The sequence below is a fragment of the Arvicola amphibius genome, chromosome 7 (assembly GCF_903992535.2).
Source record: "Arvicola amphibius chromosome 7, mArvAmp1.2, whole genome shotgun sequence".
Classification (NCBI taxonomy): Eukaryota; Metazoa; Chordata; class Mammalia; order Rodentia; family Cricetidae; genus Arvicola; species Arvicola amphibius.
Genome location: NC_052053.1, coordinates 18,700,203 through 18,722,157, shown reverse-complemented (window position 1 = coordinate 18,722,157; position 21,955 = coordinate 18,700,203). Strand labels below are relative to the sequence as shown.

The window sequence follows — 21,955 nt, the reverse complement described above, 5'->3', positions numbered from 1 at the left end:
AGAATAACGTTTGAGGGCCCTAGTCTTAAAGAGACAAAATACTTCGAATATTAGCTGAAGGTTGTGCCAAAAAATAAATAATAAATTAATAAATAAATAAATAAATAAATAAATAAATAAATAAGAGAGGCTGTGAGTGGGAGCAAGGCACACTGCCTGGTTTTCAGAGCACCCTGTGGATGTCTGTGAAATCACCTGGAGTTTGATTCTAAGAATAGATTATATGGAGAAGTTCTGGAGAACAGAGCAGACACTAAGCAAGGCCCATCCCTGTCCCTGCTGCTGACCACAGCAATGGATGCCGAGCGAATTCCCAGTCCCTTTCAAGTTTGAGGCTTCACAAGGACTTTCTAAACTGCCATCATGGGAAACTGATAAATGCCCCAGAGTTCGGCCCTCGTTGTCTTTTGAGATGGTGGTATAGGGATTGTCATTGTGTGTGTGGCGGGGAGATAAGCAGTAAATACAGAAATTAATATAATTGAGTGAGAAAAAGAAAAAGAGCATACATGAAGAAACGGTGTCTGGGCATGACTATACCCGGCTTTCTCCTGTGCTGAAGTTTCTATTTTTAGGAAAAATTTGAGCCCAGGTACTATAAACTAATACTGATTTTTAAAATAATATGATACACGAATTTTAAATGGCTCTTACAACAACTACAATTATAAAAATGGTTAAGCATAGAATTTCTATATTTTATCATATGATTAATTATGTCTATCATTAGCATGCAATTACTAGAAAATTAAAGAGGAAAAGTTCATGGAAAAGTTCCCTATCTAGGCTCCAAAATGGAGCTTATTTTGCTTCTTTAATTTTTCAAAAGCTTAACACCAACTAAAGTCAGAGTATAAAACATCTTCTAAGGGTTCGAGATTTTTTGTTGTTTTTTAACAGATCGGAAAATGTAGTTAAATTATATGAACATTTTTTATAGCAAGGTCAGAGAAGCCTTGAATCTTCACATTCTTCTAAATAAGGAATGCTGTGGCCCGAGATAACAGGAGACAGTGTAGGAGTTTTGAATTAAACAAGCCTGTGTGTTTGCTTGAGGGAATGGAAATAATGAATTCATCCAAATCTGCTTTTCAAACATTGAATCTCTAAAACGGCTCTGCTCCAAAAGTCCCTGATATTCAGGAAGCGCTGTTACTTTCTATGTCTCTACTGTACTCTTTCCCTAGGTATGAAATACTGAGAGCAAAGGAGGATATGGTTCGGAGGAAACACATAATAAAGTCCTATATTTGAGAGAAATATTTAATAAGCATTATACCTGGGCACAAACTGTGAATTTTTAATTAGTTAATGCATTTCAAAACAGGTAAATGTCACTAATATTGACCTTCAGGAACTGACAGAACAGGGCCCCGTGCAGCCCCCGCCTCATCCACCTGACTCCAACAACCCTTCCCCCACTCCTTTACTTTTAAGAGCAGAGCACTTTCTAGAACACAGAACCTTTGCAATAGCACAGATACCACTGGCACTACATGAACCATCTCTCCCCACAACCTACTTTTCTACCCTAAAATCCAGACACACCATTATTTCTATCAGAGAGACTTCAATGTCCTTTTCAGATTAGGGTCAGAGTGTCTATCCCATGTCTGGTGTACCTATGCCATCAGCATCAAAGGCCCTTGTTACTCAGAATGCCACATGACATCAACGTTATAGCTGCTTCCTATGATGGCTCCAGCAGCTAGTGGAGCACAGGGCTCACAGTGGACAATTGAAACAGTTATTCCAGTTACTCAGTGGTGAATAAAGCCATTGTCAGTGGCCCTGTCTGAGGCATGAAGAATTCCACAAGAGCAGATCGAGCCCTCAAGTTTGAAACCACACACAGAGACCAAAGATAAAATATTAGCAAGTTTTCACGGCCTTTCTCAGCTGAGCAAAGACCAACCAAGGGATGACAGTAGTGTGATGTCACATTTGGGATTGTGTGAAAGTTAAAACACAGAGAAAAATGGGGTTGGAGAAAATATTGTGAGAAAAGTTACTGAGAAAGAAAAAAGCAAATATAATAATAGTAATAATAATTTTGCAGAAAACGATCCAAAGTGCAGACACCGGGGCTGCCTTCACGTGACTAATGGAGCTTCACCCTTGCCGACAGACCACTGAGGGGAGGGTGGCCTCACCTAGACCTGCTGGGCACCTACCTGTTTCCCTTGGTGCCACTACAATGGAGGACCATGTCTACAACACCCAAATTACAAGGCACCTCTCAATACTAGCAGGGAATGGAGTAATAATTTGTAAAAAATACAAGTGTTGTATAGTATTGCTCAGTAGTGGCAAGAAAATAGACTGTTGAATAGTTTCATGGCGGTGGAAAGGGTTGAGCTGATAAAGCAGATCTGCCCTAGACCTTCTCTTTCTCACATTTGGAAGATCTAGGTTTGAGTAGGCAGGTCCCCCAAGGCTCTACTGACACGGGGTTTTTAAGTTCACTCCTAACCTTTTATGCTCAAGCCCACCTCAGGATGGAGGGTCAATGAGTTTCCTGTGAAGGAGCACTGGCTTAGCAGACATTTGCTTGTTGTTCTGTTTCATTTGGACAGTTACAGGAAGTGCCTAGTCAATGACAACCGACTCAAGACTCAAGGACCTGCAGAACCAGGGATCTAGTTTTGCAAACAGACCCAGAATGCACTGCAGAAGATATGGAATGTACCAAATTAGTTCACCTTCCTCATTGGGCAAAAACGGCCCTATGCGCCTCAATAGTGGACATGTCTTAAAGTTGACCTGGAAAGAGATTTCAGACTGCCACACATGAGACCTGGCTCATACCTAATCTTCTATCATAAGCTACTCCCACATACACATGCACACACACACACACACACACACACACACACACACACACACACTACATTTCTGTGCATTTGAATCTAAAGTGTGCTATAAAGAGTTAAGTTACAAATCCCACACTAAGTACACAACAACTTCATCCATTACAATGTCTCTAGTCAGTGCTTTAAAGTGATGTAGGATTCCCCTCTGTATGCTGTGAATACCATTGGTTAATAAAGAACTGTCTTGGGCCTGCCCATGGAATAAAGGTAGGCAGGAAAAGCTAAACTGAATGCTGGAAGAAAAAAGGAGAATTTAGACAGAAGCCATGTAGCCTCACCAGAGACAGACACTGGAACTTTAGCCGGTAAGCCACAGCCACGTGGCAATACAAAGATTAATAGAAATGGGTTAAATTAATTTGTAAGAGTTAGCCAATAAGAAGCTAGAGCTAATGGGCCAAGCAGTGATTTAATTAATAAAATTTCTGTGTGATTATTTCAGGGCTGAGTGCCTGGAACAACCAAGTGGCCTCCTTCATAAAGACTAACTTTTCTCTGCAAAGTACAAACCTTCTCATTCGTACTTAAGGCATTAACACACTGGTCAAGCTTATGCTGGGCACAGTGTTATCCAACTATCTCCTTTTAATTTTTAAGGAACCATTTATTCCAAGAATAACCACTAAGTGTCTAAGTAAAAAGTTCAAAGTTCACACCGTGAGTAAAAATGACAAATGGAAAAGAGTGGAGAGGAAAGAATTTACAGGGAGAAAGGGACTACAAGGAGAAAGAAAACATGGCACATTCAACTGTATCACATTTATTGAAATGTGATGTTAATCCATGCACTGTTAGGAATTGCTGGCTTTCATTGATTTTTAAAATATTGTTTATAAGCCGGGCGGTGGTGGCGCACGCCTTTAATCCCAGCACTCGGGAGGCAGAGGCAGGTGGATCTCTGTGAGTTCGAGACCAGCCTGGTCTACAAGAGCTAGTTCCAGGACAGGCTCTAGAAACTACAGGGAAACCCTGTCTCGAAAAACCAAAAAAAAAAAAAAAAAATATTGTTTAAAATTTAATGTCTCAGAAACTCACACAAAGCTTACCACAAAAGGTCTATAGTATTTTAACTGGAGATATATGAAATAACATTTTCATGTAATATATAGTGCCAAGTAGCCAATGATATATGCTATGTACAGTCTTTCTGTGATATTTACGTGTTACTCTATAGACTTAAAATACCACCCCCAAAAAATTACTTTCCAGATCCTAACATTCCCATGCTTTGACAATTCTAGGGACAATCAAATTATATCCATGCTGTAATTCTGGCTTTTGTTAAACATGTAAATTCATGTAAAAGGTATGAAAAAAAACAAAGAAAGAAATGTCAAAGAGTTGCCTGCGTTTTCATTTTTTTCCTTTGGTGGTCAGAAATCTTTGGTCAGAAAGTATGCAAATCTAGAAACAGCCAGTAGAGGGAGTCTTTATTCTGAGTTGGTACAAACAGACACCCCGCTGCCCCCAAATAGATTTCTGTCTGGAGCGATGGCTCAGTTTGCTGCCAAGTCAGCTACCTAAATAAAATACTGACCCAGAGGACGGAAGAAGAGGACTGGCTCCCACAGCTATTCTCTGACCCCCGCAAGGATACCCATGCCCCACCCCAAACACACACAGTAAATAAATAGACATAAAACTACATAAATGAATAATAAAAGAAATACATATCTTGAAAATTACAACCAGAGAAAGAGGGCGGAAGAGGGGTGGGGGGAGGGAAAAATGTCTTCAGATTTCTGATGCTGTAAAACAGAGCAATGAGTTGATAATCACTTCTGACAATGGGATTATTGCCAACACGATTTTTTCCATTTCTCTTTTGGAACTGTCTGAAGAGTGAGCATTCTTAATGCCCTGCAGGGTGGAAATCTTTCTATTTTCTGGGGGTGGGGAGGTAGTATCTGAAATTACCAAAAGTCCTACTTATTTCCTTGCCAAGACGAGATTATTATTTTTAAATTCTGGCTCATGGGGCTGGGGCACAGCCAAGAGAGCCAACCCTTTAGACTGCCCCAAGCAGGAGTCTGAGACTGTCCATCACCCCAGCTATTTTTAATCAGCCTTCTGTGCCAGGCATGGACCAGGCATTGTGGTTTACAAAATAACGTGAGGCTCCGTGCCCGTTCCCATGGAGTTACAGCCCAGGTGTCGGCAATGCTGGGGATACTTCAGTTTGATCTGGGTCAAACTGGAAACGATCAACTGATCATCTTCTATATCATAGACTCCTCATCTCAAACCCTACAATGTACGGAGCGCTAACAGCGCTCAAGGTTATGTGTTATAACACTTAATGCAAAGTGAGTCTACAGTGATTAAGTCCCAAGAAATCCTTCCACCCCCAAGTGCACTCTCAGGTACTCTGACAAGCTAGTTTAGAAACTGGCTTGTAAGTAAGACTAAGGACACCGCAAGGAGCAGCCATCAGAGGGCAAAAAGTAGACTGGCAAAAGAGGTGAGAATTGTCCCATGTGAAGAGAACAGGTAAGAGGAGAAGCTGTTGAGTGGAACAGGGCCATGCAATGTGTGCTCAGGCTGCTGTGTGGAACAGGGCCATACAGTGCGTGCCCAGGCTGCTGTGTGAAGCAGAGCCATGCAGTGTGTTCCCAGGCTGTTGTGTGAATCAGAGCCAAGCAGTGTGTTCCCAGGCTATTGTGTGAAACAGCCATGCAGTGTGTTCCCAGGCTGTTGTGTGAAGCAAAGCCATGCAGTGTGTTCCCAGGCTGTTGTGTGAATCAGAGCCAAGCAGTGTGTTCCCAGGCTATTGTGTGAAACAGCCATGCAGTGTGTTCCCAGGCTGTTGTGTGAAGCAAAGCCATGCAGTGTGTTCCCAGGCTGTTGTGTGAATCAGAGCCAAGCAGTGTGTTCCCAGGCTATTGTGTGAAACAGCCATGCAGTGTGTTCCCAGGCTGTTGTGTGAAACAGAGCCATACAGTGTGTGCCCAGGCTGCTGTGTGAAGCAAGGCCAGGCACTGTGTGCACGTAGGATGTTGTGCAGAGCAGGGGGGTACAATGTGTGGCCCAGGCCGTTTTGCAGAGCCAGGCCATGCAGTATGCATTTCTCAGCTGCTACATGAAGCTTGGTGTGCAGCATGTGTGTCCAGGTTGTTCTGTGGCAGTTTTCTGTCTGGGAAGAGAGGTCAAGTTTATAATCCAGCCTCCTGTCATTTATTAGTGGGAGCTCTGGGGATGGCCTTCCTCCAAACCAACCTTCTTCAAGCAGAACAGGTTTGGCCAGCATCCTTGTTAGGGTCTTACAAAGACTAAAGAGAATGATTTGGCGCTAAGTGGATCACAGTGGCTTTGGTTTCTCCTGGTTTATGGGGAAGGCAGGGGAGTCTTCTAACTCACCAAAAGCACCAAGTTGTAGATGGATAAAGATGATGAGTAGACCCTGGCCTGTGGTTTTTCACCCTAAGGGATAAAGCTCTAAGAATAATAAAGAGAAACAACATCGTTGAGAAATCCCAACATTGTTTTGACATTGAGAAATCCCAGTATCTTGTTTTCACAAAAACCATGTTTACACAAATGATGGTAACTGCCCTTTGATAGCGCTTGTTTCAAGTGCTGGAGTGGAAAATGTATCAAATTTCTTTTCTTTCTTTCTTCTTTCCTTTTGCTCTCATTTCAGAGCATTTGTGCATACACAATGAGCTATCCTAGAGTAAGAATCCTCTGTATACACGTGAATCATTCATGTTTCATCTACACTTACAATTCTATTCAGTGCCTTTGGTGCATATTATTTTTGCTTTAAATTTAGGAGTATTTCACATTTGGGATTTTCAAATTAAGTGTGTTCTGCCTGTACAGAATAACACTGTACCTCTGCTGTCCATGTCATGATCAAAGGTTACACAGGCCCTCCGTCACACAGCTAGCCTGCAAACATTGCCAACTTTTTGGCCGTCATACAACTCTGCCTTGCACAAGCACACAGTCTGTAAGTTCCTGACTAACAACCCCTGACAAGAAGAAAAATCTAACTGCATACCTTGTGGTATTTCAAGTTATGCTCCCGGAAAAGTTAGATGAGAGGGAGATACATATGAAGTCTGTGTACCAGCAATTCATTTTTTTTAAGTTCGGCGGCAGTTCATAAATACAGTTACAGAAAGTCAGCAGTGGGAACAGAATTGGTAAAGTATGTCATTCTTCTGGCCCTGGTGGTATGATACCAATGACAATTCATTTTTATTGACTTCATTTGCTACAAGAAAAAGTTCTAGGTAGCCTCTGTAGCAGGAAATTTAAATTCCTGATAGTATCAAAGTTTTTAGGTATAACTTATACTGCTTATGAAGCTAACAGAACATGGTATTTTGAAACCAAGCACAGTGATGCCTATCTGCCCTCTCGGCTTTCAGGAGACTGTAGGAGAGAACTTAGTGGTTGAAGCTATTCCGGGCTACATAGGAGAACTGCCTCTCAGCAACTACAATGACAGCAGATCAAAACCAATCTAACAAACGAACATAAAACAAAGCTCCTGCCTTTGCTTGGGTCAGGGAAGTGATGGACATTTTAGGGGCTTCTACTATGTGTTAGTTCTTCTAAGTATTGGTCTGTGTCATGGGCACCATGTGTCCATGTAAACCCAGCACTGTGAGCAACACAGAGAAAGTGGCTCTCATGTAAGAAAGGATAGACCTAACGTCACTCCACGGGTTAAGGAGAGTACTGAGTTCAGGTGCCAGGCTTTCTGCCTCTAAAACACACAATGTCCACGAAGGCATGTTTACTGAAACCTTATTTCTCAAGGAAGAGAACACTCTGTGTAAATATAACCCAAACAGTGCTCTGGGAGCCACCCTTCTGAGTTAAGGACAAAGTCAAGTTACCCTGACAGAAACGACATGAGCAGAAAGAAAATCAAGGGCAAGCAGAAATAAGATTTAAAAAGTTGGAATAATTATGACTGTACCCGCCAAGCAAGACTCCATCTAAACCAAAACACCACCTGTAGACATCTATGGTCCTGCTCCACTCAGAGAAGCAGCCATCTCCCCAATTAGCCTGCCTGCCACCCACGCACAAGCACAGAACAAATTTCCTCCAAAGCACACCACCAAACTTGGTACATGGTATCATAATAATACAGTATTTACAAATATTTGCTGAACGCCTTGGATAGAGAAGGCACTTGTGGTAGGGATGGCTAGTTGGGCTCCAAGGCCACCCTTCATTTGTTCCTCTTCAAAGAATCCTGATGGACACCTTCATTGTTAGGAAAACGAAGATCTATTCAGAAGCTCCTGCCCTATCCCTAAGCCTTGGAGGTTGTTGACCATGTTTTCTTCTAGAAGATTCGTTGTTTCAGGTTTCATATCAAGGTTCTTGATCCATTTGAAGCTAATTTTTGCGCTGGACAACAGATGTGGGTCTAATTTCATCTTTCTACATGTTGATACTCAGTTTTCCCAGCACCACTTGTCAGATATAAGTTACCCATACTCATGTATGGATCCTTCTATTTTGTTCCATTCATTTTCATATCTGTTTCTGTGCCAATGTAATGCTGGCTCTGTAACACATGATGGGGACCCATGAGATTTCCCCCATCTACGTTGGCTTGTTAACTGATGATGCTATTGTGGTCGTGTTTAGGAGATCACATTGTTGAGATGTTTATGAAACATGAAATGGTCATCCCTCCAGCATTATTCTTTTTATCCAGGGATGCTTTGAAGTCTTTTTGGCTACATATGAACTTTAGGATGGTAAGAATGGTATAGGTATTTTGATAGTATTGCATTGAAATTGGCACATTGTCTGTGGTGGTGCACAGCCACAACTGATAATCTACAACACAACTCCTGGATCCAAGGCCCAGGATCATCAGAGAAGAGAGATCAGAAAGATTGTAAGAGCCAAAGAACCAGGACTTCTGCTGTGAGACAGCAATTTCTATATAAAAGAGGAAGCTGCACCCATAAACATCTCAACAATGTGATCTCCTAAACAAGACCACAATAGCATCATCAGTTAACAAGCCAACGTAGATGGGGGAAATCTCATGGGTCCCCATCTCTAGATGAAGAGCTACAGGCAATTAATGACTGCTGGAAGCAAGAGGGAGGATTCCTAAATGATTATCCAATACCAAGTGGTCAGCCCTATACATATAATTAGCACTAATTGGCTCCCTAGGTTCTATATACATATTTATTTGTGTGTTTATATGTGTGTACATCTCTCTCTCTTTCTCTGCACTTGTGCATGTGTGTGTGTGTATGTGTGTAAAACAATAATAATCAAAGAAAAACATACTATGAATTTGAGAAGAAGCAGGGGTGATATATAAAGGAGTAGAGGAGGGGAGGGAAGAAAATGATATAAATACAGTACACATGTATGAAATTATCAGTGCTGATGCTGGTGAGGAGAAAAGCACATTGAGCTCCAAGTCTGCTTTTCCGGATGCTTTGTGTGCAGTTAACCCAACAGGGTCTAGGTGCAGCTGGTAAACCTAAACTCTGGTTTGTTGAGTGTCACGTTAACATGAGCTAGCACTGGCCTGTTAGCCCGCCTGCCTGTCTGCCTTGTGCATCCATCCTCAGTGCCAAAGCTGTGAACCGGACGCCTGGGGATTCACATTTATCACTCCATAAAAGGGAAAGGGACCCACATCAGGGAGCATACACTAAGCAAGGGAGAATTTGGTTGCCTGAGGACATCGCGGCACTGCTAGATGAACTGCAGATTCATCGTTACAGCAAAGTGTAAGAAAACAAATCACTTCCCTGTTCGAGCCATGTACCTTCCTGGTTCCATAAAGTTAAATTTTGCACATAAGTACCAAAGTGTCAAATTAGAACTGCAAAATAAAATATTTAATTTGAATTGATAAAAAAATAAAGAAATCTTAAAAATAAATACTGAAAAAAATAAATAAATCAAAAATAGCAAAACACACAAAGACTAAAAAGCCAAATCTAAAAAGTTTAGGCGCCTTGGATAAATACACATGATGGCTACAAAGATTTTAGTATTATAATAGGCAACAGTAAAATAATGCCGCAGGACATGGTTGCTGTGTAACAAAGGCTTGCCCTTTCATTCAGAATTAAGACACCAAAGAGAAAAGCAGGGACACTTTTAGAGGACCAGAATAAGTCTACAGTTCAGATAGAGACTTAGACAACAGCATTTGGGAAAGAAGGCAAGAGGCACCGGGGTCTGGAGAGGCAACCCTGGGAGCTGGCGCACAGAGCATGGAGCCCTTGGGGTTAACGTCATCTTTTGTGGAAGAAGGAAATGGCCCCCTTGCAGGCTCCTGGGAAACTGGGCAGCTTTGTGGTCAGCCAGACCTGGAGCACGTGCTCACTGAGCAGCTTTGAATCGGCTCAAAACTTTCTGGGAAAAACAGTGATATGATGATTTGGAATTACAGCAATGACCCACTGTATGAGAAATATGGTTAGAACATAATAAAACACTATCTTGTATCAAAACAGAAAACCCACTTACAGATAGCCTTGGGTGTTAGGAAAAAGTATATTGTAAAAACTAGGTTTTCGCCGGGTGGTGGTGGCGCACGCCTTTAATCCCAGCACTCGGGAGGCAGAGGCAGGCGGATCTCTGTGAGTTCGAGACCAGCCTAGTCTATAAGAGCTAGCTCCAGGACAGGCTCTAAAGCTGCAGAGAAACCCTGTCTCGAAAAACCAAAAAAAAAAAAAAAAAAAAAAAAAAAAAAAAAACAAGGTTTTCCCCACCTGTTTCATTTGTGAAACTACTTTAAGACGCTGTGTGCTTATTAAGAATGCTTCCTGCAAAGGTAAGATGCATAATGAATGCAAGATGATTTGCAAGCATAATCAGAAAAGCAGTATTAATCGAGCAGGGCGCATCAAATACTACAAGCTGCAGAAATAAAATTTGGAATGGGCTCTTTTGATCTTGCAGACATTTTTTTATGCTTTATTTATTTTATACAGTAAAATACTCAACTATTAATTCTGTGACCTTAAAATGTTATCTTTCTTGGTGTAATTAATATGCCAATCTAAAGCCTTAGTTCAAGTATAATATCCCAAACCTCTCTCTCTCATCCTCCCATCCCCCACCTGTGTGTATCTCTGTCTATCCCTCGGGCTCTTCTCTCCCATACACACACACACAGAGACAGAGAGAGAGAGAGAGAGAGAGAGAGAGAGAGAGAGAGAGAGAGAGAGAGAGAGAGAGAGAGAGAGAGAGAGAGAGAGACAGAGAGACAGAGAGAGACAGAGAGAGGCAGAAAGAGACGGGGGAGGGGGAGGGGCATAACAACCACTTTAAACATAAAATATGCTTTGCACTAGAACATATGGGAGTTGCTGGAGGCGTAGATGACTGTAAGAATTTGCCTTGCCTCAACCCAGAATTGAGGATGATGGTAGTAGTACATACCATAAGGCAAATTCACTTACAGGTTGGTTTCAGGACATAACACACATCTCGGAAAAACACCATGGAAGTTACAAAGCCTCAATTCTATTTCTAGCTTTGTCATTGACCTTCTGGGTGGCCTTGTATAAGGAATTAAACATCCAAGAGACTCAGTCTTCTCATTTTGAGAAAGAGACAAAGAAGTAGGAGAAAATGAAGGACGAGGAGTTGGGAAAAGGGGGAAGGCACCACCTAGTAGTCAAGCTTAAAAAAATGCTGAGGTGAGAGTCAGTCATTGGTCTGATGAAATATTTTCATCATTAAAATTCAGACTTTCTGAAATCCATGAACTCAAATCCTTATAGAATTAGAGGAAGTAGAAATTTTCTCTTCTGTCTACTAGTCAGAATTTACCAGACCGCTCTCAGAGATAAACAAGCCCTGTACTGAATAAAGGATTATGTTTCAAATTCAGCCTCTAATCACTCCAAGAGAATCCCAGGGCCACATCAGAAGGACACATTGGCTGATAAGGACCCCTTCCTCAAGGGCTTTTGAGTAGCTTCAGAAATGTTCCTGGCTTTTCAAATGATAGGGATTCCAGCTGCTCAATTGTCTGGCAAGGACCACTCATCCTTAGAGGGTGAGCAGCTCTAAGAAAAATGTGTACACAGAGCCTTCTGGGAAAGAGGAGAAATTTCACTCCCTGACAATATTCTGGCGTGCTTGTGCTTATTTGTAAGATCTGTTGGGGAGGTAGGTAGTGCTGAGGACCAAATGGTGACTTTTAATGAACCACATGCTAAGTGCAAAAATCACTTTAAATTTAATGGCATATAAAAAAATGACAAGCATGGAAGATTTTCATATCTTCAGAGAAGAAGAAAACTTAGAAACTGCGTGACCATAGCAGGTGGGTGTCTTTTAGTCTGAAAAAGAAGAACTTTCTAAAATTAAAGAGGCAAAGCACTCTGAGGTTATCAAGCCAATCGGGTAGACAAATAGATCCTTTGGGAGTTACGTGGCAGGATAAACGGCCTAAAAATGTTCAGAAAAATAAGGGCGTGCCACCTTGTGTCAGTATACATTCACAGAGCGGGCCTTTGGGAATTTGGATGTACACAGTTATTATGATGACAACCTGATAATAAATTCTCAGTAAGAAAGCAGAAGAAAGTGCGGCTGTCCAGAGTCACCACGTTTTCTCTTCAGCCGACTGTGCTGTTGCTGCTTTCCAGCCAAGCTTTGTTCTTACCAATTCTGCCTTTGCTAGCGCTCAGATGAAATGACAGCACCCTTTCCCATGGTTTCATACAGTGTAACAAAAACAAAATAGAGAACTTCAAATGTTAACTAGAACCAAGGCAACATGAAAGTTATTCTTAGGGTCACAGAACAACAGCCCCAAATCCTGCTGCCGATACCATTTTTTTCTACACCTCAACTGTCCCCCACACAGATCAGAATGTGACCTGATGGGATGGACCAACATAGCTCAACTAGTAAGGGACTCCAGACAATAGGCAACCAATCCAGTTAATGGCCATAGAATATGCACATGGTGGAGTTATGGGGAGGCTACATGGTAATATTAACTGGGCAGAAAAACTCCAACAGAGCGTGGAGTAGATGCACATTCATATACTTCCCCTACATGCATAACCCTCAAAAAAAAAACCAACCCACACTGCAATGAAATCTAAGCCAAAACGAAGAGTCAAGCTGAAAGGAAAAGGTTTTAATTAAATTTGCTTAAGATGAAAGAAAACCATCCAAGTAAAATAACACATGTTGACAAAATTGTAATGTAGCTATGCCAGTGCCAAGTAGAATGGACTTAGTAACTAGTAATTGAACAGCTGGAAAAAAAAATAAGCTGAAAGCTAAAAATTAAGAACAATAAGAGAAACGATTTTCTTAAAAAGATTTTTAAATTTGTTTTGTTTGGCTTTTCAATCTATCCTGTTTCACGTAAGTTAAAACACGACCTTTGGCTTAATGGAGTGCACTGATAGTTAACAGTTAACTTTTAAAAAGGTTAGTGGAGAAAGAAAAGTTAGACTTTTTTATGCCACGACAACCATTCAGGAAAGTCGCCATGCCTTTACTCTCTACACCACGACAGTGGCCCTGTAAGTTGCTTGGAGGATCTTGGTGTGCTGGCAAGCGAAGCCTGATGTGACTCCATCACATGGGACAGATACAGTCTTGCAAAATGAAATGCTCTAAGTAAGACACAAAGGAATCTTTTTTAAAACACTAATATTTTCACACATGGGTTTCACTGCATTAATAATTAATAGAAAGCTCTTTCCTAAGAGAATTTAATGGAAACTTTTGTGAGCAAATAGAAACCCCACAGAAATGAGTAGACACATGAAGATAATGCATGAAACGCTACACCACCCTCCCCACAATGAAGAGGTGGGTGCATTACGAATCACAGGCAAACAAAGAAGCTGTCCCTTCACAAGCACAGACCCCAACAGTGAGCAGATTTCCTGCTGAACTAAGGGCAGAGATGCCTGAAGTTACAGAAGGGAAGAATAAAAGGGGGAACGCTCACTGTATGTAATCTCTAAATCACAACAGACCGTAACTGAGACCAGCGGCTTTTGTATAGAGGTATTTTTACCACAGGGATGTCCTGGCAGCATTTCCCCCCCGGGGTTAATTCCAATAATATGTCTTTTTAAGTACATGTAGTCTCAATGCATTCTAGTCTTCTCTCACGGTTATGTAAGGCTAGAAGTTGGCAGTAAATACACAGGAACAGAAAATAAAGGCAGACAGAAAAATGACAAGCCAAATAAGCCACCTACCCGCTTCTGTAGAACGAGTGGTGTTATTGCAGGCAGGGTGACTCTTCTTGCACTCAGACTCATGCTTGCCCTTCGAGTATGGTCCTCTCTGAGAGCTCATAGACAAAACGAAAGGAGTCCTTGAGGGTAACTCCTCGGGAATCTCAAGGCTCAGAGAGGAGCTCTAGGGGAATAGTAAATGTCACCCTGCCCCTGTGAGCCCAGTCTACCCAAAGCCAATTAAGGATGGCAGCGGACAGGACAGGGCAGTAGCCAATCACAGCTCCCAGAACCCCGCCTTTGTCCTTGGAGACTCATTCGGATACTTTTGTTTATGATATTTAAAGAGCCCCAGATTAACAGGCATCCAGTTCCCTTCACATTTTTTTTCCAAAACAGTGCAACTCAATGCCATCTTTGTTGACTAAACAGCTGTTTCGCCAAAGCACTTCAACGTGAGGCGAGACGAAAACTCTTTACATTGTTTACATACATTACATTAGTTAGAAATGTTGAGGTATAGAACTATGTAATTGAACCAAATTTACTTATGCTACTCACAAAACTAATAAATGCTCCAACTGCAGCATCAGCTATGAGGCTCAGAAAGAAACTCTGGCTGAAAACTAGCAAAGTATTTTAATTTATGCCCCAAGTTTTAAGGCTAGTTTTAATATAAGCAATATAGATCATAGCCCAAACAACAGAAATGCTTCAACTATGAAACTTCCAGCCATTCTCAAGGTCATATCCTGTTGAATATTACCTACCAGACACAAGTCTAGCAATCAGTAGAAATAATGTGGACTAGAAAAAGGAAAATTCATGATATCTGGTCCGATCTTCACACATGTTTAAGGTATGCAGTGCTTTGCACAATTTAGGACACTTTAGCGTCTTAAAAAAAAAACTCTAGAACAGCTGCTCCTAAAGCTATCTTAAACCTTGAAAAACTTTTCACTTTTCTTAGAATACCTATAATTTTTATTCTGATAAAAATTAAAATAAAATCAGGGATTCGAGGAAGTTCACAAGTAAAATGAGACAAAACAAAAAGAATAATTGCTTAACAAGGAAGTATCCAATTAAGAAGGAAAGAAACACTCAAAAATGTCCAAAAAATGTTGCAGGTAAAAACTGATCAGCTTTTACAGCTGGGAAGTCAGTCTGGACACTGGCAAAGTCTGCTGAACCCTTAGTGCTTGTCGGCAGTGCCCCACAGACTGAGCACTGCCTTCAGCTATGAAGGCACATTGTCTTCTCTAGAGAATGACAGGGCTGTCACATCAACAGGGCAGGCAGGGGCAGCAGGACTACCCAGACACACACTTCCCATTTCACCGCACAAACTGCTTCTTCCTGATGAGTACCTCGCTGTCCCAGCAGAGTCTGATTTCCGCACAAACTGAGCTGGTCTTTTTCAAGAGAGAGCGGCACTGCCCCTCCAGACACCCCACTCTGAATTCCAAAGCCCAGTGTCCCCTCAGCTTAGTGTCTGGGAGCAGGGACAGTAGGTGTGCTTAAGGTAGGTAATCTCAGACAGGTCTGGGTTGGGGACATCAGTCTGATCCTTGTTCAGTTAGGTTTATTATGAGAAAAGTGATCAGCATATATTCATTATGTGAAGCAATGATTCCACAATAATATATACATACATTCTGCTAAACCTATATTGACATTTTCACCTTATTACTCTCTCTGTCTCCCACTCTGCCAGACTAGACCTTCTTTCTCTTAAATATCCCCTCTAATTTTATGACATGTATTTATTGTGCATATGTGTGATCACACGTATGCCACCACACATGTGTAGAGGCCGGAGTACAGCTGGTAGACGTCAGTTGTCCTCTGCAACTGATTGGGCGGGTTCAGAAATAATCAAACTCCATATAAGAGGCCTGGCAGGAGGCACCCTTACCTGTTGAGCCATCTAGTTGACTTGCTTCAAACCTTCATGATGTCCACATGTAGAGTGTGAGGGTGTATGTGTGTGTGTGTGTGTGTGTGTGTGTGTGTGTGCAGGTGATCTTAAAGAAAATTACTGCAGAGATGGGGCTACCATCTATGAAATAAAAGATAAATAAAATTCTGGTATCATCCTGAGCCAATATTGACAAAATCTTCAGTACCTACATAATCTCAAGAATATTATTCATAATATTTTACTTTACTGTAGCCCCAATTTCAACATAAATATTATAAAGTATTATTTTAGTCTTAAATATCTTCTTGGTGTTTCACCAAAACCAAAATCATTTATTTCACTATCTCAACTAAGAAAATAACCCACTGTGTGCCCACATTGTTAGATATTAGGTATATTACTAAGTAAAATACATCACTGACTCAGTAAAACACAGACATCAGCTTTTAAATTAAAGCATCACACTCTGTAGCTGGCAAGACTAATGGCTATTAAATGTCCAATACCAGAGTGCACAGAAGAAACTGCATATTAGGATAAAGCAGACTCCAAGAAAGAAGCCACACTTTTCTTCAGAAATTATTAATAGAAAAGAGCACAGAGCTTGAGAACTAATGGGGATCTATGAGAATGTGTCAAGTTTATTCTCAGGTTGGAAGTCTGGGTGACTTCAAACTAGCATTGCTTTGCATTAGTCCATTGAGTGTGCAAAGCCATAAAAGGACTCCATCGTATCAAGATAGAATCCAGATCTTGAGTTTACCAACATCCAACATATCAACCCTCTACGGGGTTTTAAAATCATTTGACAGCTAATTGCTCAAGTGTAACTATTACAATCTACAAACTGCACTCTGTATTCAAGGGGACAGGTATAAGGAGGGAAAATGCTTTTCCTTTACCAAGTCTTACATGAACCTCTTAGTCAGCCAAGTTTTCCCTACCCCTTCATCTATCCTTACACACTGTGCTACTGAGCTACCCACCTGAGGGAAATTAGTGAATCTCCAGGTACCATCATCTCTCTCAAAGACCCACATCAAAGATCACTCCACCAGGAAGTCATCTTTCCTTCTAAGTCACAGCAGTTATTGTTTTGTGCATTTTTATAGCCATTGCTTGTGTTTTGGTCTGAGCTTACTATTGCATTGGTTTAATAACATAATTTCTTTCACAGTTTCTAAGCAATTCTGCCTAAGGAAGCTATAATTCGTATCAGTAGACTCAGGCTCTAACTTCCCCTGCTCTTCCCAGAATACCTAGCAGAGCACTCTCTGTGTAGAGTGGACATTGCTTATCTTCATGTACAGTCGATGGGGAAAGACTAGTCTCTCTGGCCACAAAAATAAGCCTCCCTTATTTTAACATATGCCTAATTCTGCATAAAAATATTCATTTACATGACATTGGATATTTCTTTTTTGTTGCTTTGTTTTTTAAGACAGTGTCTCACTTCGTAGCTCTGACTGGCCTGGAACTCACTATGTTGATGTTGATCAGGCTGGCCTCAAACTCACAGAGATCCATTTGCATCTACCACCAGAGTGCTGACAGCAAAGGCGTGGACCATCACACCGAGCAGCATATCTTTGTTTTATGACATTCTTGGCACGGCTACTGGCATGAATGCTAAATCTGCACAGTGTTCTGCAAACACGAGTTTCAGAATTATTACAGCAGCCAGCATGCATAGCCTCTACCTCTACGTGAAAAAAAAAAAAAAAAAAACTTCTGTCTCTGTTACCATCCATCCTTCTAAGGCCCGCAGCTTCTCAGGCCTACCGCATGCTGTCGCTTCACACCAATGAGCCCAGTGCTACCCACAAGGCTTTTCCCTCTTCACTCCAACAGCTATTTCCTTTCTTTGAGAATGCCTAGAATATCTACTCACAGCTTAATGCCTAGATTAACTACTCACAGCAAATGTCTTCTTAAAAGAAATAGCTGAGTGACTTATACATAAATGATGACAGGAATCACAATGTGTACTTCATTCAATTTTTTGAAAATGTCCCCACCTGTTCTACCAAAAGTTGTTCCTAGATCCATTATCTCAGCCTGTCAAGGGGGTATTGTCTCAAGTTGGATTAAGTTGCCACCCACATACACACAAAAAAACCTTAAACAATGTATTAAGTTTTGTAATTGAATGTAAAATAAAGAAAACCCAAAAGAGAGACATAACATAATAAAAGAGTAGAGAATTCCCCAAATTACAAAGAATTTAAGAATAAAGGTAAATCCTAGCGGAAAATATACACAGTTATTCAAAGAGATTCTGGAAAAAAATGGGGTGAGGCAGATAGGAATAGCCACACTATGCCATTAAAGACTACGGCTGTCATCTGCAGAATAAACATATACATTATGGTATAAATTTTATCTTAATGTGGAAAACCAATACTTCATTTAGAAATGCTGTTTAGGAAGATTAAGGATATAAATTATGGAGAATTACCAGATGAGGGAAAAGGCAAACTTTTGCTTTTTCGAGACAGGGTTTCTCTGTCGCTTTGGAGCCTGTACTGGATCTAGCACTTGTAGACCAGGTGGCCTCGAACTCACAAAGATTCACCTGCCTCTGCTTCCCGAGTGCTGTAATTAAAGGCATGTGCCACCACCACCCAGCTGACATGAATATCTTGATTTCAACCTTCAGTTGTAATTTCTTTTAAGGATATTATTAAGAATAGTAAGCTGAATGTGTGAAGCAAGTACTTACCTTTCTTTCCATCCCCTCAGAACTTCAAGTGATATGAAGAGAATAGAATGAAGAAGGGGCAAGGGAGAAGAGGGAATGATATTCTTGCTGAGAAAGAAGGCATCTCATCATTTTATTCTGGGATGGGATAAAAATGATGCTTTATGGAGAAAGGAAACTAAAACAATTTCTAAAACTAAAAGATCCCTGGAGTTGCATTTATTTTAAAAACACAGAATTAGAGCCATCACTTTCACATGAGAAGTGACAGGATATGTCCAGAAACTCATGAGAGACTGAAAATCACTTGAAGAAGAGGAGGGCAGAGAGCTAAAAGGAGGAAGTCCTCAACCCTCTCATGACCCCAGGGTAAAGAGCCTGGAACCACACACCAAAAACAATCCCAGGGCCTGTAGTAAGGATTTAACATAACAGGAATGCAGTACAGGCAACACAAAGCCTCCCAGAAAGATCCTCTTCAAAGATTTCCAAATAAGTGTCAGCACATTGGAAAAACAGTAGCAAGAAATATGGAATTTTCCAAAGCAGAACATGAAGATCCAATTTCAGTATATTAAATTCCCCCAAGAAAATTGCAATTACAGGCAAAGAGGTGACAGAGATAAAAGTCAGCCAAAGTGAAAAGAAAAAAATACCTACTTGTTTATTTTAAAAAGTACTTTCAGATGTAAGAACTGGACTGACATGATGGATCAGTGAGTAAATGTGCTTGCCTCCAAGACTGGCACTGAGTTTGACCCCAGAACCCAGAAGGTAGAGAGAAAGGATAAACTACAAGCTGCCCACTGACTTTCCCATGCACACCATGGCACATGCCCCAACTCCAAAACTGAAAGATTTAAAAGACAAATCTTCACAGAAGAAAATAAGAACAATGGTAAAGGATAATCAGAAAAATTGAACATAAGAAAAATTTTTGATAATATAATCTTAGCATAAAGTTGAAGTACTTGGTCAGGGAGAGCCCACGTGCCCCTAAAACAATTCAGGCAGTTGCTACTACTGTGGGTTGCACACCGAAACTATATGAAAAAAACCCTAGGGCTCAAAAAATTACATATACAGGAAAATATAAAGAAATCAGACTTTTGTCTGCTGACTATCCCTCAGAGCATCAGAAGGAGCAGTGCAAGCTGCTGAACAGTCTGACTCAACTATCAATGCAGGGCACAACACTACAGAGTAGTCGGTAAGATGTGGTCTCAAGAGTAATAGTGGCAAGTATGCAAAGGGGGCAACCAATCCCTTTTCATTAGACTTGACACTGGTTTAAAAAGAAATAATTCATGTATAGTACTGTAAATTAAAAACCCAAGGTTGGAGAAGTCATAGGATGTAGTGGGAGAGCTGTTGTTTTGATGAATGACCATGATTTCCTTGTCGAATTGCCTTTCAAATCACTGATTAAGTCCACACAGTAGTATGTCTTTTTCCACAGTGGTTAGCAGTTACTGTAAAACTTATAATGGGTCAAAGGGCTGAAAACAGTTGAGTATTGAATGCTCATTTATAAATGGGACCACTATGCCACTCCCTCCAATAATCAGGAAATATCACAGAGAGGGCAAAAATAATGTTGCAAAAAGAGGTAAGGACAGGTGTGATGTGAAGTACTGACTTCTAAACATGACATGGTTTCTGAGCTCTTGAACTAGCTGTGAAATCTACATAAGACAGAGACCTTCAACAGCCTTTCAAGGAAGCAGGAAGTACTCAGGGGTCCCCATACCTCTCTGAAGACTTATACCCAGTTATTGATTTATTAGTTTGGTGGTATAGTCATTGTTAATGTGCTCATGCCCCTATTAAAGAACCCTCACGAATGATCCCATTAACTCTAATTAAACTTATTTGGTTACAAAACCTGCCCATGAGTTCTGGGCTTCTTGTTCCATGTATGGAATTAATTTAATTGGCTTTTAATTTGTCGAGCAAAGCATATTTCTCAGTATTTAACCAGTACCAAGGTGGGAAACAAAAGCAGCTCAGAACCATTCCTGTGGCCACCAGTTACATTGCCGCTAGTTGTGACTCTGTAACCATAATACCTGCTGGAAAATAAAGATTATTACACCTAAAATAATTTACTGGACCTCATAACAACAATTAATAAATCAATAAAGTTGAAAGGTATATAATTTCAAACAACATTACCATTGAAAATTTTAGTAGCTTTTTTGCTAAAACTATGGATTGTATACTGCAAGGCTTATATCATTATTGTGATGCATCCATTTATTGGATATTGGAACTCAGTTTATTTCTTCATATTATATCCTTAAGAAAATGGTTTGATAACAGAGCCAAGAATGAGGCACTCTTAGAAATGATACAGTATTTACAGACTAATAATGAGGAGCTAGCTGACAGGATTAATACTATCAAAAAATCAAAAGTTACCTGAAAAAAATTAATACTAGTGAAAAGGGTAACATTAATTTAACAGACAAAATTAAATCCATGTCTAAGGGTACTGAGAAATTATCTGAAAGAATATATTATATACTATTGAATTTGACAAACAAAATTTGTTTAAAAGTTATGATAGGTTAATAGATAGACTATCTATCCAGGAAGGCAATCTGTACACTACCCAAATAATGTCCAAGAATGACATGTTATCTTTAAAGGAAAAATGTCAGACCTTGGAATCACATGTCCAGAATGAAAACTACAGGTCAGGAGATTCAGGCTTTACAAAAGACAATAGTAAAAAGATTTGGAATGATTGAGGAAATTATTGGACCAGATGAGCAGGGAAAGAAGGCACAAGGACAGGATTCAGCGTCGCCAGTAGCTATCAGAGATGACTTACCCAGAGTTTTAGCTTCCTACCCTATAATCTATTCTGACAAAGCATCAATTTATAAAGGCCCAAAGAAGGTAGTGGATACCTATAGGAATGAATGATCTAAAAAAAAATTAAGCAAGTTGTAGTAACTTATGACCTGCATTCTGCATTTGTTAGGAAGATGATAAAGTCATGGGCTTCTAGAATTAAAGCCATGCCACACGACTGGCTTGAATTAGTTTCAGCAATCCTGGATGATGGACCTCAACTGATGTTTAAATGCTATTTCAGAGAAGAGGGTAAAATTTTAGAACAACAAGGAAAAGCAAAAGGACTTGAGACTTTCCAAGATCAAATTCTTGGAGAGGGCACTTATACAGACTCAAGCTCTTTACAATGAACAAATTTTATCCTTATGCCACAATGCAGCCTTAAATGCTTGGTACAGGATTCAAGAACCAAGAAAAT

The 21,955-nt window shown here is 40.5% G+C and overlaps 1 protein-coding gene across 2 annotated transcripts in view; it reads right to left on the bottom strand.

The window, feature by feature from the left end:
- The window catches only part of Grb14 (growth factor receptor bound protein 14), a 112,276-nt gene that overhangs the window by 48,999 nt on the left and 41,322 nt on the right, over positions 1 to 21,955 (bottom strand). Inside the window, exon 1 of one of the 2 annotated variants that reach the window (XM_038337032.2) lies at positions 14,072 to 14,268. The exons of the other annotated variant lie outside the window; for it this stretch is intronic. Coding sequence (XP_038192960.1) covers positions 14,072 to 14,134 — 63 coding nt within the window. The 5' untranslated portion in view covers positions 14,135 to 14,268. Of the gene's footprint in view, positions 1 to 14,071; positions 14,269 to 21,955 lie in introns of those variants that run through there. 2 annotated transcript variants of the gene reach the window in all.